The sequence below is a fragment of the Pollicipes pollicipes genome, unplaced genomic scaffold, assembly GCF_011947565.3.
Source record: "Pollicipes pollicipes isolate AB1234 unplaced genomic scaffold, Ppol_2.1 Scaffold_4295;HRSCAF=5057_pilon_pilon_pilon, whole genome shotgun sequence".
In the NCBI taxonomy this organism is placed as follows: Eukaryota; Metazoa; Arthropoda; class Thecostraca; order Pollicipedomorpha; family Pollicipedidae; genus Pollicipes; species Pollicipes pollicipes.
This window is the reverse complement of record NW_023596461.1, coordinates 8,737,210-8,752,454: the sequence shown is the minus strand read 5'-3', so window position 1 is coordinate 8,752,454 and position 15,245 is coordinate 8,737,210. Positions and strand designations below refer to the sequence as shown.

Here is a 15,245-nt window from a genome sequence, read left to right as displayed (position 1 = left end):
ATCGTGTTATTATCCAGTGTTTACAGGCATTATTTTTGAAAACAGTGGCAAAAGCCGAAGCGTGAGTACGACAATTGCTACTGCCTTTTGACAAATCGCCAACGCATGCCAGATAAACCTGCACCCCGCCACACAAAACCTCATTCGCGTGACGGTATAGGAAAATAAATACAATATCCATTTACGAAACTGCGAGAAGTGCGCAACATCAAGGCCGATCGGGGGCCGCTGCCTTGGCGACGTGACCCGTGTGACCTCCCCATGGGTGGTATCGCCTTCCCCGCCGGCCGGGCGGCCCAGGTGGCGGCCTTGTTTGGAGCGGGACCGGCGGCGGATCAGCCGCTCCCGCCGGCCCAACCCAAACGGCCGAGCAGATGCGGCTGTCGTGTTTACGGCCCGGTCAGAGGCCGCCCGCCAGCCGGTGGTTGGCAGCCGGAGCGGCCCACCTGGACCAGGCGCCGCTTCACACGCCCGGCCGCCGGCCGGCGGCCGACCCGCGCTGCGGGACCCGACCACCGCGGAACAATGGGCCGCACCGGGCCCCGCCCACTGCAGAGCAGTGCGCTGCACAGGGACCCGCCCACCACAGAACAATGCGCCGCACCGGGACCCATCTCACCGCAGAACAATACACCGCACCGGGACCCATCTCACCGCAGAACAATACACCGCACCGGGACCCATCTCACCGCAGGACAATACACCGCACCGGGACCCATCTCACCGCAGAACAATGCGCCGCACCGGGCCCCGCTCACCGCAGAACAGTGCGCCGCACAGGGACTCCGCCCACCGCAGAACAATACACCGCACCGGGATCTCGCCCACCGCAGAACAATGCGCCACGATTCTGTGGCATGCCGGCGGCGGTGCGAGCTGACGCATTGTTCTTAGCATGACTTCAGCCACTCGTGGTCGTACTAGTGAGAGTTTAGTGAACACGGCTCCTGTGTTGGTAATTTGGCTTTCCTGTTTAAGGCAGATAACATGTCAACAACGTGTTTGTTGGCCTAAGTTCGCATTCAACAAAATTTTGCCTCTACTTCACGTCACTTGATACTCAAACAGCCGCCCACCGACCAGTAAAAATACTTAATGATTGAAGCAAGTCATAAATTATTCTTGTAAATGTGGTTCCTCGGTCATGTCATGATTTTAGTGACTAATGATATCATTAGTTGAACTGCAAGTTAGTGGAATCTGGAGCAAAGTTCGTAAGCTTTTTATGCTGATTATCAGATGCAAAACCTCATATCAAGAGCACAACTACAGCACCCCAACAACTCGGCCGCACGCACTGGGGCGTTTAACCATGAACATAATTCGAATCAAAATTCAGATCTCTCCCACATTGAGGAAATCATACGCTAAGTCAAACGCATTACTTCCCATCTACCTTCAAACAATAATTAGCTCAAAACCGCGACTGGCTGCTGCTTACAAAGTAGAGTGTTTACAGGCACTTTATGCGATGTTGAGAGAAATGCGGATACCGTTAAAGTTGTTTTATTTTTTTGGCTGTTTGTTTTAACTAACCGTGCTGCTTTTAGCACGAATGGTGGCCACTATCTGTATCCCATATATCACACTCATCAAACGTTGCCGCACAATGGTGTAGCCACATATTCACATGGACGGTTCTGTACAGCTGTTTGAGGATACAGATAGTACCGGTAACCTTTTTGTTTGTGTTCTGGTGATAAATTACCATTTCGCAACCTTCTTTCTGTTTTTCTATTATTCTGAATCGTCCTATGCTGATCACTTACAATTCCGCCGGTTACTAAAACAATCACCATTCATCTGCCATGCAAGCAAACAGGCATTGTTTACACGGCCCACTATCTTCGATAGCTTCATGGTAAACAGCTTAATCGCTTTCATAAAATCCTTACATCCAGTGACAGATCCAAAGGGAAGGGAAAGGTGGAGGCACAGGCCTTGTCCCTTTTTCTTCTATGGAAGACCCTTTAGGAATCCCAAGCGACCTATAACCGGCTGAACGGAAGCAAGTTTTAGCACAAAACGCAAAATTGGACAACGGCCAGGAAGTGAAAAAATAAAGAGCCAATGAGCAGACAACAATAAATCCTCAGTGATCAAGCGGGTGGTCGTTAGAGAGGAACTAAGGCTGGTCAACAAAAGTCCCGCGCTGTTACCGGTTCCGAGGTTCCGAGGTCCCGCGCTGTTACCGGGGACATTACATGTCTACTAAAGCGGGACACCACGATCGCTAAAGAGCCTTCCACGTTGTCGTTGATTTCCTTTAGTTTCTCGGAGAGCCCTACGCTGTTGTTGGGGACCATACATGCTGACCTACCGAGAACACTCTTGATCGATCAGAGTTCCGCCGTACTTGGCTACTTTCTATTTCCTCGGAGGACCTTACGCTGTTGTGGGGCATCCTCTATGTTCATCTACCAAGGCACACCCATCGTTAAGGTGCCCACCACATTGATCTTGGGTTCATTTCGTTTCATTGAAGGATCCTACGCTGTTAACAGGAACCCTTTTGTTGACCTGCCGGAGCACCCTTGATCACTCAGGTGTCTTCAGCATTGGTCTTGGGTCTCCCATATCCACAGGGAGCCTACACTGCTAGTGAGGGCTCTACATGCTAATCGACTGGGACACTGTTAATGACCCAGGGCCTTCCACATCGGTGTTGAGCTCTTGCCAGGAGGTCAAAGGAACATCACACTATTGCCGAATGTCTTTTGCCGCTGATGGTGTCACGCCTCCTCAAATGTACGTGCTTGCATCAAGGGATTAATGAATACCTTTCCGAGATCTACAGGATGGTGATCTTTCTTGGCGTCTCAGCTGCAGATAGTATTAGTCACTTACGCTCCGAATAAGGTTGCCTCGGTTTTCGAGTACTTGCCTAAGATCATTTGCTGTGCCGGTGACGTTGTATGTTTCATTTTCCTTGTTAAATATGAGACACCAGCTTTACTTGTGCATCATGTTCTTAACATATATAAGACGCTAACATATTTCATAGTCCTTCATTATAGTCCAAAGAAAACAACTCTGCATTCGTCATCAGCCATCAGCAGATCCCAACATCGACTAGCCGGACTGGATGATGAACGCACTCTATGTGTGCACCTACATACCACGTCTACGCCAAAATGTCATGCCTATGCCTATATATGACGCAAATTTTCCTCTAGGGCTGCGCAAAAAAAGATGGTTTCCTGTAAAAAAAACATGAGAGTCAATTTGAATAGCGAAAATACGCTGATTTTTTTAGGGGAGGGCACCCAGCCTTCACGTATTTCCGGATCCACCACTGCATCTGGCGTAAAAAGCTTAAAATAACACAAAGTCATCAGAATCGGAGCCACAAACGGTGGTGGCAAGGCCAATCAGCAAGGAAATGAGCATAGTACATTTAGAACTGTAAAACAGAACCTGAAATGGTATGAACTGCCATTTCCAAAACATAACGAAAAGACATCAGAAAAATAGTTGCAGGTGCCATGTCTATGCATGCCTACGATCAGACAAACTCCATAACATGACAATTTACATGACAGCGTTATGTTAAATGTATAACCTCTTTATTCTTGTAATCGGCTTTCGTGGCTAGCATTACGTTCATGAGTTTCCTGGGTTTCATGGGTTTCGAAGCTTTCATGGACTCTAAGCAATACATACATTGTGGAGCGAATGAGCAGCCGTTTGGAAACAGGGGAGACAAACAGTGGTGGGTAGATCAGTGGATTTATATGCCGCTAGATGTATTTCACTGACTACCGTCTGTCTCTTAGACGAGGGATATCGCGCATACAACGGCACCTGCCGTAATCCATAAAATTAGCGTTTGCTGTGAGTTACAGGGACTTCTAATAAGAACAGCAGGGAATGATAACGCGAGACTGCGGCAAAAGCCTGACAAGCTGCGATGCATGTGCCGGGCGACACCAGCCGGCCGACGCCGGCGGCACGAGGCTGTGCCGCAAGACACGCGAGCCGTGCGGTACAGTGGACTTTGCAGTGAAAACTCGCGCCTGTGGCTTAGCATCCGAACATTTTCCGAAGCATTTATTTGAAGCCGATTACTTCACGTGCACATTTCCGATCGCCAATTTTGGACCTTTAAACATTTGGTTTAAAAAGTCGCATATATTAAGCTTGATTGCTGCCGATGTTTTTATGTAGAGTTACGTTAGAATGGAGTGAATTAAATCCGGTTCAGCAAAGCTGAGAAAGGCTTGGTTAGGTTTAGTTAGGTTAGGTAGGGTGATTGGTGATGCCGACCTATGCATGCGACTTCTTGTCGCACGAGCATAGTTTTGATGGCACAAGAAGACGGATGTAAAGTTGCCAAAAGCACGCAATGGAATATCTGTTAACATTAGGTCATACTGCATACAAGACCGCCCTCCTCGAACATATGCTTAAAACGCGAAGGTATAGCACAGTCCCATTGGAACGGTGCTTACCTTAAAAAGCGGTTCCAGTTAACAGCGATGTAGAAATATGCGTTTGCCTTCCGACAGCATTTTCATCGAGCGTGCCTCAGGCAGTTTGATGCTTGTTTAATAGACAACGCAGCCGAAGCCCACGTACATTCGGGTAACAGCGTAGACTCACCTTGAATGGGGCGACCCTGGCGTGTCCATGATATGTTGGGCTTTGGGTTACCGCGCACCTTGCCCTCGAACAGAGCGTTGCCGCCCTGAGCGAAGCGGGCATTTTGGAAGATCTGTTCGAAAACAGGCGGAGACGCTCCACCGCCGACCCTGAAACAGACGTGTTCATCAACTCAGACGCCAAAGGCAGAGGCGTGCGTCAACTAAGACATTAGAGGCGGAGACGCGCGTCAGCTCAGACGTCAGAGACAGAGGCGCGCGTCAGCTCAGACGTCAGAGACAGAGGCGCGCGTCAGCTCAGACGTCAGAGACGGAGGCGCGCGTCAGCTCAGACGTCAGAGACGGAGGCGCGCGTCAGCTCAGACGTCAGAGACAGAGGCGCGCGTCAGCTCAGACGTCAGAGACAGAGGCGCGCGTCAGCTCAGACGTCAGAGACGGAGACGCGCGTCAGCTCAGATGTCAGAGGCGGGGACGCGCGTCAGCTCAGACGTCAGAGGTGGAGACGCGCGTCAGCTCAGACGTCAGAGGCGGAGACGCGCGTCAGCTCAGACGTCAGAGGCGGAGACGCGCGTCAGCTCAGACGTCAGAGGCAGGGGCGCGCGTCAGCTCAGACGTCAGAGGTAGAGGCGCGCGTCAGCTCGGACGTCAGAGGCGGAGACGCGCGTCAGCTCAGACGTCAGAGGCAGAGGCGCGCGTCAGCTCGGACGTCAGAGGCGCAGACGCGCGTCAGCTCAGACGTCAGAGGCAGAGGCCGCGCGTCAGCTCGGACGTCAGAGGCACAGACGCGCGTCGGCTCAGACGTCAGAGGCAGAGGCGCACGTCAGCTAAGACGTCAGGGGCAGAGGCCGCGCGTCAGATGCATAGCTGACGCCATTCCGGCTATTCCGAACGTCTCTGGTCGTCATGGCAGCACCCAAATCAGAACAAAAGACTGTATGCCACGTGGAGGAATAGACTGCATAGCAGATGTGACATACACGCTAACCTGATTCTGCTGATTTGCGGTATCCGCACAGCTCTGGAGCTTTTGCCTTAGTTTTATAAACGATTTTCTGGCCAAGCCTTGTCCACTCATGACCACGAGCATAGCTTGAAGCGTTGAGGTTTGACGCCATAACCAATGTTTGCTACATAACGTCGTTCAAAAGGTACCCTTCTGGTATATGAAACGTCGATAATTGTCAAAATAAGAACCCTGAACTAGTAATGACCAGAAACCCGGAGCCCAAGGCCCTTCTTGCGTATGTGAAGAAACTCCAAATGTTGCTTTGTTGCACACAACAATTTAAAATTAAGGAGAAAGACTGCATTGTCTGACGTAAAATGAAGATCACGATATCAGAGACGAGCATGGTCGTGATGTTAACACGCGCCCGGGTGGCCGGTTGAATACCCTTCGCTAGGGTGGGCGCCAATTTGACTCCCCTGGGATCTCAGGAACTAAGAGAGCTAGAGACACCAAATTCACAGAATGTGTTGAACTGCACGTGAACTCACTTAGGTTACAGTTCGAGGTTCCTAGGTCATGACCTTCGGGTCATATAAGGTCAAACAAGGTCAAATTCCAGGTTGGTCTCCAAAGAGATCTTTGAGCCTAGATAGCTGTTTTAAGGAAAAGGTCACATGCTCATTTAAGGTCACTGACCTTGCTGGACGTTTTGAAGACCATGGTTACCAAAAGCATGCAAGACCCCTTTGAGTTTTGCATTTGAATTAGCAACAAAGACTACGCTAGGCAGTATGTTCCTGAAAACAAAGCGTTGACCTGAGTCCTTTTAGGTCAGTGACCTATTCTGACCCTTAATAAGTCCATGGAAAGTGTATAATGCAGTTCCTGTTAGCAATAAATTGGAAATGAGCGCCAGGAAGTACTCCATACAGCGAGCGCTTCAGTAATAAGACAGGTTGATGTTAACCTTGATCTGACCTACATGCCTGACCTTTGGTCAATGTAATTTGTTCATTCAATTTCCGTGTTGGCTAAGGAATTATCTCAGAGATGTATGGCTTCGTCTAACGCTCCGTTGTTGGATCAGATTGAACGATTCCCTTGAAATCGCCTTCGCTGAAATCATAGACTGACTGACCTGCCATAGGTCAGCGACCTTACAAGGTAAACATAATTTTCTAATACCGGACAATCCGCTATTTAATTGTCTACACCAATGCAAAATTTGGCGTGACCGCACCATGCCGTTCAGAAACTATTCCGGAAAAGCCGTCGGGAGGGGGGGGGGGGGTCAATTTGACACCGCACCCGAGCGCTTGTTAAAAAAGGCAACAGAGATACGAGTACAAGTACTAGTATGGACATGATATTCATAATCCGTAAGTAATTACAAACAGACGCCCTTGGGAAGGCATGCACCTTTGAGACTCATCAGCGAGTGGAAACGCACGCTTTTCTGAGAGTTTAGCAGGCAAAGAGGTTCACTGATGGCGCATGCGATGAGGAGGTTCATCCGCTATTTCACAGATCACGTTCCATAAAACTGGTTGGCTGTGGCCTGACAAGGCCTGGCCGTCTCTCTCAGAGAATTGATAAACTTCGAGCAATGAGGGATTGAGTCTTGACCTTCAGTGATTGTGACCACCGAGGTATTGGGAAATTGTTGTCATACACCTTCGTAATTTTTGTTGGTTTCGTCTCGCTCACCTCAGGCTCCAGTACTTCGCATCCGACACCATTTTTTTAAGGGCCGCCTTGGCCGCCTGTCGTAAATTACTGACGTCTCTGTTTTAGACCGAGTAGCGTGCATTGGCTGGACGATGCGTAAAGGCGGGACTCCTACACTGTAAAAGTAAGCTTGAAGCCGGTACCCACTCTGGTTGCCGATATCTGGCATTCATCCCCCCAAAAAAACTATGCCAGGTGATTCATAGTTTCCACTGGAGGGCGCATGACATACTGCAGACAGTGATTTAATTTGTGCTGATACAGTTGTTCGCTCTCCCGGTAAAATTGTACTGATTGGTCGCTGAAACCACAGGCTGCCGCTGTATCTAACGGCTAATACCGATTCCTTTCGTTGTTGTGCAGTTTTTCAAAACTTGCGAGTTTTGCGTTTCTGAAGTAAATGCATGAACAAAGACAGGGGTCATTTTGAAATGCCGCAGCAAATTGATCCTTGGCCACATGGCTTTGCGTGCACATGGCTTCAAAAATAACAGCACAGCTTTAAACAGGCATTACAAATGTGCGAAGCACGCCTGCCACCTCACGAGCTACCGACACACGCACGCAGAGGAACACAGAGACCCCACCAAGCTGGCGGCGGGCGGAATTGGTGGGGTCGGCCAGTCACGACAGGGACTCGCTTATTGGGTGACGCGTGCGGGCACACTGCGAGGAGGACGCTTGTCTAGAGGTGCGGCATGTGCGGACGCTGCTGAGCACGTGTGACGGCGGTCTCAGCTGCGGCCGCGTGTGTATCCTAGTGGTGACGCCTCGCGCAGGTCGTAGTGCGCTGTCGGCAAACAGAACGTACGGATCTGTGCTGCTCAGGAATGATTCGGGTGTGTTTTGGTGATGAAGAGAAGCAGTCGTCTCTGGACTCGGGTGTGTTGTGGTGATGAATAGAAGCAGTCTCCTCCGGATTCAGGTGTGTTGTGATGATGAAGAGAAGCAGTCTCCTACGGATTCGGGTGTGTTGTGGTGATGAAGAGAAGCAGTCTCCTACGGATTCGGGTGTGTTGTGGTGATGAAGAGAAGCAGTCTCCTACGGATTCGGATGTGTTGTGGTGATGAAGAGAAGCAGTCTCCTCCAGATTCGGATGTGTTGTGGTGATGAAGAGAAGCAGTCTCCTCCGAACTCGGGCGTGGTATGGCGATGAAGAGAAGCAATCTCCTCCGGACTCGGGCGTGGTATGGCGATGAAGAGAAGCAGCCTCCTCCGGATTCGGGCGTGTTGTGGTGATGAAGAGAAGCAATCTCCTCCGGATTCGGATGTGTTGTGGTGATGAAGAGAAGCAGTTTCCTCCGGATTCGCCACGGAACATACTTACGAAGCCTGCGTCCGTTGACGTCTTCAACGGTAATAAGGACCAAAATAACCAAAAACACGCCAGTTTGCCACAGACTCGTGCAGCATGCTGCTAAAAATTCCATGACAGTTCGACCAGTGGTTGCAAGGATGTAAGTCTGTCATAAGAGTGGCTGGGCCGAGCAAAGCCATTACAGCTTCAGTTTTCGGTCAGTTGGCGTTGAAGGCATCAGTCATACTAAAATATCTTATTTTACCTCCATATGCAATACGAGAAATGCAATTCTGGAACTACATTTCTTTCCAAACAAAATTATGCAGAACAGCGATCATGTAACGCCTCTGCACCTTTTCTATTCAGCTGACGACGTTGTGACATCGTAGCTTGCGGTACTACGGCATTTTTTAGTGCATGTGTACTCATCCCTTAAAGAGTCAGCCAATGTTAAAAAACAGAGCTTCAGAAGCAGAAAAATGAGGCTCAAAGACCAAGTTTTGAGGGGCAGATGCCTGATACTTAGGAGAACACAGATAGAACTAAGGCGTAAATACCCGAGACGTGACGACCTAGTCCTGAGCGATAAAACACAGGCGTGAGGTGTAAACGCCGAGCTACTGGTAAATGGGCACATGCCATATAGGCCAGGATGCAATGCTGATAAGATGTCAAGATAAGAAAACAAAAACTCGGTAGGGCTAATCCTCTAAAGGCAAGCTTGGCTCCGGCCCCACCGCAACACTGGCGTTTGAGGGAGTTATGTCTTGCGTGGTTTGCACTGCAGGAAATGCTGGCATGTGGCGAAGCATGTTTGAGGCAGTTCAACTTCTTTTAACTTCTTAAATCATCAATCCTGGTAACAACTAATGAAAGAAGAAAGTAACAGTCTTATGAAAAAAATCCTTATTATTAAGTGCGCGTTCGAATTCCAGCGTGCACACAGTAAGCGTAGCTCACAGTGACATGAATGGAACAGTTGTGATCACTTAGTAATAATGAAATGGGCCTGCGCCATACGGCTGTGATGTACTGGCAACACGACTGCACTAATGATTGTTGTTGACTCTGACATGGTATCCCGTAATCGGCGTGCGGTTGACCGGTTGTGCGTCTTCTGGGACGGAATGAGATGGGTGGGTTAATAGATAAAAATACAAATAAGTGCACCTCTCGTGTTCCGGGGAGAATGATGTGTGCGCATTCCAACGGCACTGAGTATGAATCCCAGAACGGAATTATTATTTAGTCCGGCTGAATGAGAAGATCAGCTGAAAATCGACCAAATTAAGCTGACTTGCAGCGGCTATCGCACAACACTACGCGTAAAACCATTTTCAGTTCTGTGCGGCAAAACCCCGAAGGCAGGAATGCTAAATGAACTGGGTCAGGTCAAGTTGGCTGGTGGATTCTCCGTGCGCGTAGCAAATTCTGAGCGGCAAATACTCTAAACCCAAAATCATCCATGAAAACAATTCGGAATGAGCGTATCAAAAACCGTCCACGTTCCAGGATATCTCCGGCTCCATACAGAGAAACCAAACCATCCTTGTGCGGTTGCCGCGTGGTAAAATGGAGGGGAAGGGGCTGGTGGACGCCAGGGGTGGCCACGAGACCGGCACATGGGTGAGAACCACAGCCTGCTCCCAGTAAAGCGAGGCCCACCGAGAATAACGGGTGGGGCGAATGAGTGAATGCGCGGTGATTAAGGACCAGGGGAGGGTGATTCCGAAGCGAGGTAATTCCGTACCCAGCCCGCCCTGCTCATCACTGTAAGTGCTCTGACCACTGGACATGACGTCGGACTGCAGGCAGGGTGCTGGTGTCTTAAAGTGACGAGGGAAGGCGGGCGCCTTAGATGTTCTCTCCCGCTTTCTGTTGCTGTTCTTGATTAGGCCCCGATACTACAGATCGTGCGATGAGTAGTCGTGCTCCAGCGGGATGCGAATAAATAAGTTACAAAATTATAAGCACGATCTCATAAGAAAGTAGCGGCACATAGCCACCAGAGCAGAGCATTTGCTAAGCTTACCTACATCCACCATCTGTCATACGTCACTCTGGTTTTGAATACTCATTGGATCAGCCATTCAAATACGTTTCAACCAAATAAGTTGTGCAAAACAAAGTCGAAGAAGTTCGAGGCATGCCCTTCTCGTCCACCATCGCTATATTATTCTCTACTCGCCCAGAATGCCTGCTTCAACTAACGCTTGATCTAGGCCTGCTGAAGATTTCCCTGACTCGCTGCAACTTTATGACGCATCAAAAAGTAAGTATTGTTATCGATGCCGGTTACGAAATAGGCATTTCCTGTCTCTTTATTTTTCACACACATCATGCCTTGCCTTGAATTTATTCACACTTTTTATCCGCATTGCGCTCTTCGCCTTCGGCTTCTACTGCACGGCTTACGCTGTTCACACAGCATGCTGGCATTGTCAAGAGCATTCCGAGTGAAATCAACGGTTACAAGAAACAACAGAAACATGGTACACGTCGCTACTCAAGAGTCGTTTTTAATGCACTAGCTAAGGCAAACACAGTGGCAGCTCTTCTGTGTCACAGCACCAGCGCCGGACGGACGAGACAGGCAAGTGCAGTTAGGGCAGACATTAGAGAATGCTGACCTACGACTACATCTCGGCAGGCAAAGTCTTGGGGCTGGTTAGCGACGCACACAGACGACAGCGTGCTGACGGGGCGGGCGTGAAGAGAGCAGTTCGAGGGACGGACAGGGGTCAGATGAAGGTCGGGTACGTTTACTCACGGCATGGTTCGCTGTTGCCCAGACGACTGCTGCTGGACTGAAACAGAAGGAGAGAGATGGCGTCAGGCCACTGCAGGGAAGCACGAGGTGGGTGCTGACAAGGGCGACTTCACACCTAATGCAAGGCGTGATTCGAAAACACATAGCACGTGAAAACAACGAGAAAAATAGATGTGAATGAACCGAGGCATTGGCAGGAAATTGTTTCGAGCGGTAGAATAGGTCAATTAGGGCTACGCAGCGAATTTGACGTAGCCATCATTTCAGTTTGGCTACTTTTTTGCCCCAAAAAGTAGCGTAAGAGCAGCGTAAAAAACGCTGACGTTTAAGTACATCGAATAGGTCTCCTTGGTTAACCTCACTCAGTCTGGAGGTAACCATGATCGTAAAGATCCATGATCGTATAATCCTGCCCTGAAGAACATGGACACTTTGGTACGTTAAAAATGCGATTTGAACTGGACGCCAGCTTTCAGTGGACGAGCGCTTCCAGTCGGCCAAGAGAGGAATCTTCTGCCAACGGTCTCATAAGAAATGCGATGCACACAAATCATAGTCTGAGAGAAAATAATCATCTATGCAGCGTCAACAGGTAGGCGTTAAATGGAATGTGTTGTTACCACATGCACTGTTATGCACCTGAGTCGCGTCGAAGATACTGAATGGACAATATCTTCCATAGCAGCCACAGGCAGGGCCGTGTTTCCTCTGACATTGAGGGTCCAGGCACGAGCGAGGCACCGTGAGTGTAATCTTGTAAATTGGTTTGTGTCTCCCGAATATAACCGCCGTGCAGAACACTTCTCTGGACCTACCAGCCGTTTGTGTGGTCATGTCCACCACAACAGGTAAGAATAAGCATACCTTACGTTTAGTCTTTGCTTATTTTTGACTAAAACACAGTTTTTTCCTACCCTCATAAAGGACTAGACGTTAATATGTTGTGAAGCACTAGGGTAAAGGCTAGCAGGAGGTTTGACATGTTAGCAGATACGCCTCTCTTGAGCGGGGTCGTGTAACTACCGCCCAAGCCGCGCCCGGCCAACGGCCATCTCTCGCAGCCTGCCTGCCCCGTGAGCACCTCCCCAGCTGCCGGCGCCGGTGCTGCGGCAGCCCGGCGCGCCGGTCGCCCGTCAGCCGGCCTGAGTCAGCGCTGGCAGGGGCTCGGCCGGCTGCTCAGGCCGCGCGCCCGGCCGCCACCGGCCGGGCAGGGTCGGACCGGCGCCCGGCCGCCGCTGGAGCCGGCACTATTCTTAGCCGCCGCGGCCGGGTTACCTTCCAGAGGATGACACAGCCGGCGCTGACTCACCTGCCCGCGCCCCCGGGCCACCTGATACGGCTGCCAGCGGCCGCGGCCCGCCGCGAGCACGTGCGCACGCGCCACGCACGCCACGGCGCCGACGCACGCGGCGCCGTCGGAGATGAATCGGTGCCCGTGTGGTCCCCGCGGGGGCCTGCCCGCTGATGTGGTGCCCCGAGGGAGTCTGAGACAGGCTGTGACGGCGGCGGAGAGCGGGTGCTGTCGGTGGGTGACAGCTAGGGGCCCGCTGAGAAGCGCTCTTGTTTGACTAAAAATTGCAGACACGTTCACTGCGTGTTCTCCGGGGTTCGCAGGCCGACACGGCGAGTACCTTGATAGCTTACATGACTCGCTGCGTCGGCCAAAGAGTCGCTATGGACTCACCGCATGACTTAAGGGGGTGATATGGTCTGAACTGTACTGACCCAGGAGTCATTACGGACCCAGTGCATGGGATCAGGAGTCCACGTGACCCGCCGTTCAGGCAGAGTCCCTCGTGGCCTACGGTTCGTGCCTGCCTCTTGTACGCTGGAAAATTATGGTGAATGAAGCAACAAATGAGTTCACATCGACATTGCGCTCAGGAAAGTGTGAGTGTGCTTTGACGATCTGATGGTGGCGACGTCAGGTTTCATCGAAATCGCCGTCTGTTAACATTTTGTCGATGGAACATGTTTCGGCAGTTTTAACACGAGTTTTCTGAGAATTTTTCAACGCGTGGCAAAGTGGTTCTCACTCGTTATGCTGGATACTCAGCAAATCTCTGGTTTTCAATAGTTAGCTACGACTTTTACCAGCGTGATCCAATAACTTCTGCAGTAGCTGAGCAAAGGTACAGAAAAGGGAGGACCACTATGAAAACGGTAAGTAGTTTGAACATGCACTGTAACCCAGCCCCAATTTCCTCATCGGTGCATGCTCTCTTTTGGTAAAACAGCGAGGCGATCAAAGCTCACTGCCTAAATGCAATTTCCTGCATGGATAAAAGGTCGTAACAAACTCTTGCCAGCTAGCTGATGGTTTGTGTACAGCGCACCCCTTAAGCCTTAGTGACGAGTCAGTCAGTATTTCATCTTCAGTTGTGAGCTGCTTCAAAATCATCCTTTCTCTTCGCCAAGATTCCGCCAGGGAAATCTATGGAATCATTTCCTTTCCTAAAACTAAGCTTCCATCCACAGCAACCATTCAGAAAATGCTTTCATCGCCAAGTGTACGGGACCAAAGCCGAATTAAGAGACGACAGTAGCCCTGGACAAGAAACTGGTCGCGTTTCTCCAGCAGCCAGAGCTGTCGTCCGATATCTGACCGCCGGAACCCTCCAGGAACTACTAGCATAGCCGCGGACATCGGGACAGATATGCGCCAGCATAAATACTTAGACTCGGGCTGACCGGCCTGATTCAGCAGCCTCCGAAGCATGAGTGAAGGATGTCTAAACAAGCCGGTCTAATGCGTCGTGCTGAGCGCCTCGCATTGTAGGCTTAGTACGCCGTGGCTTGTTCAAAGGCGCGATCGACGCCGTCACCGTCACGCCACATCCTCCACCCACCCTCGGAGACCACCGGCAACTTCCGCTGCCAGGCACGTTGCGCAAGAACAACGAGAGACTCTGCGGTTTGTGTATGTTGGCGGCAAGACTAGCAGCGGCAGCCCAGCGGTGCACGTCGGCCACTTATAAGGCACCCCCGCCGAGCTCCCGCGACCGGCTTCGGAGCAGCTGGAGGACGTGCGGCGCCACGTGGCGGGCCCCGCCTACTCACAGTGTTGGTCCACTTGGTGGGTGGTAGGCTCCAGAGATCTCCAGCCGAGACCGAATCGCGAACGGCCCGCTCAGCGTCCTGCACCGACCCGGCACCGCCACTCGCACCGCACCAAGTGCCGCCTCCCGGCCGGCCACTCGCCTCCCGCTCTCTCCTGACTCATGGATATTTAGAAGGGTGTTGCTTTTATCAGTCATAGCCGCTAAAGATAGCCGACCGGCCTGGAGCCGGCCGGCGCGGCGGCGGCGGTGGCGGCGCGGCGCGGCGGTGGGCGGCGCAGCGGTGCCGGAGGAGCGCCCACTCGCCCCCGCCCTCCTCTGACGTCGACGCCGCGCGCCGCTGCAGCCGAGCAGGCCGCTCGTCAGCTGTCACGTCCCATCAGAGTACACACGGATGCCCGGCACGCGCCATCTAGACCCCCGCCATTGCCGGGCTTCACTCTTCATTAGGTTTATGGTTTCGCCAGGAACCCTCAGGGCTGGTCATGTTCGGTTTATTGGTAATTTGTAGGCATACGCATAATGATCCTGGCGGAAAAAATTGACACGAACGCCACGTTGCTCATAGTTAGTTGCACTTTAACACGACAGTTCAGGGCATGTATGGCAGGGCAGAAATGCATCAGGGCAGAGGGCCCGCACTTCGCTCAGGGAGTGTGCATCAAAAGACCTCAAGCCGGCTCAAGCCTCGCACGGTCCCCAGCTACCGCTTCGGTTACCACTACATAAGATTCAGAGCAATTATCATGACCTTCTTCCTCGCTGGTAGCTGGAGAGAAGGTAAAACAGGTATCTACTAATTTGTCTGTCACATACCTTTGTCTAAGCAATAACAGC

At 51.2% G+C, this 15,245-nt stretch overlaps 1 protein-coding gene across 1 annotated transcript in view; it reads right to left on the bottom strand.

Moving 5' to 3' along the window:
• The window catches only part of LOC119096205 (titin-like), an 82,552-nt gene extending 67,998 nt beyond the window's left edge, over positions 1-14,554 (bottom strand). The window contains 3 exon segments of the mRNA XM_037219005.1: positions 4,603-4,751; positions 11,350-11,386; positions 14,410-14,554. Coding sequence (XP_037074900.1) covers positions 4,603-4,751; positions 11,350-11,354 — 154 coding nt within the window. The 5' untranslated portion in view covers positions 11,355-11,386; positions 14,410-14,554.
• Positions 14,555-15,245: the final 691 nt, after the last annotated feature.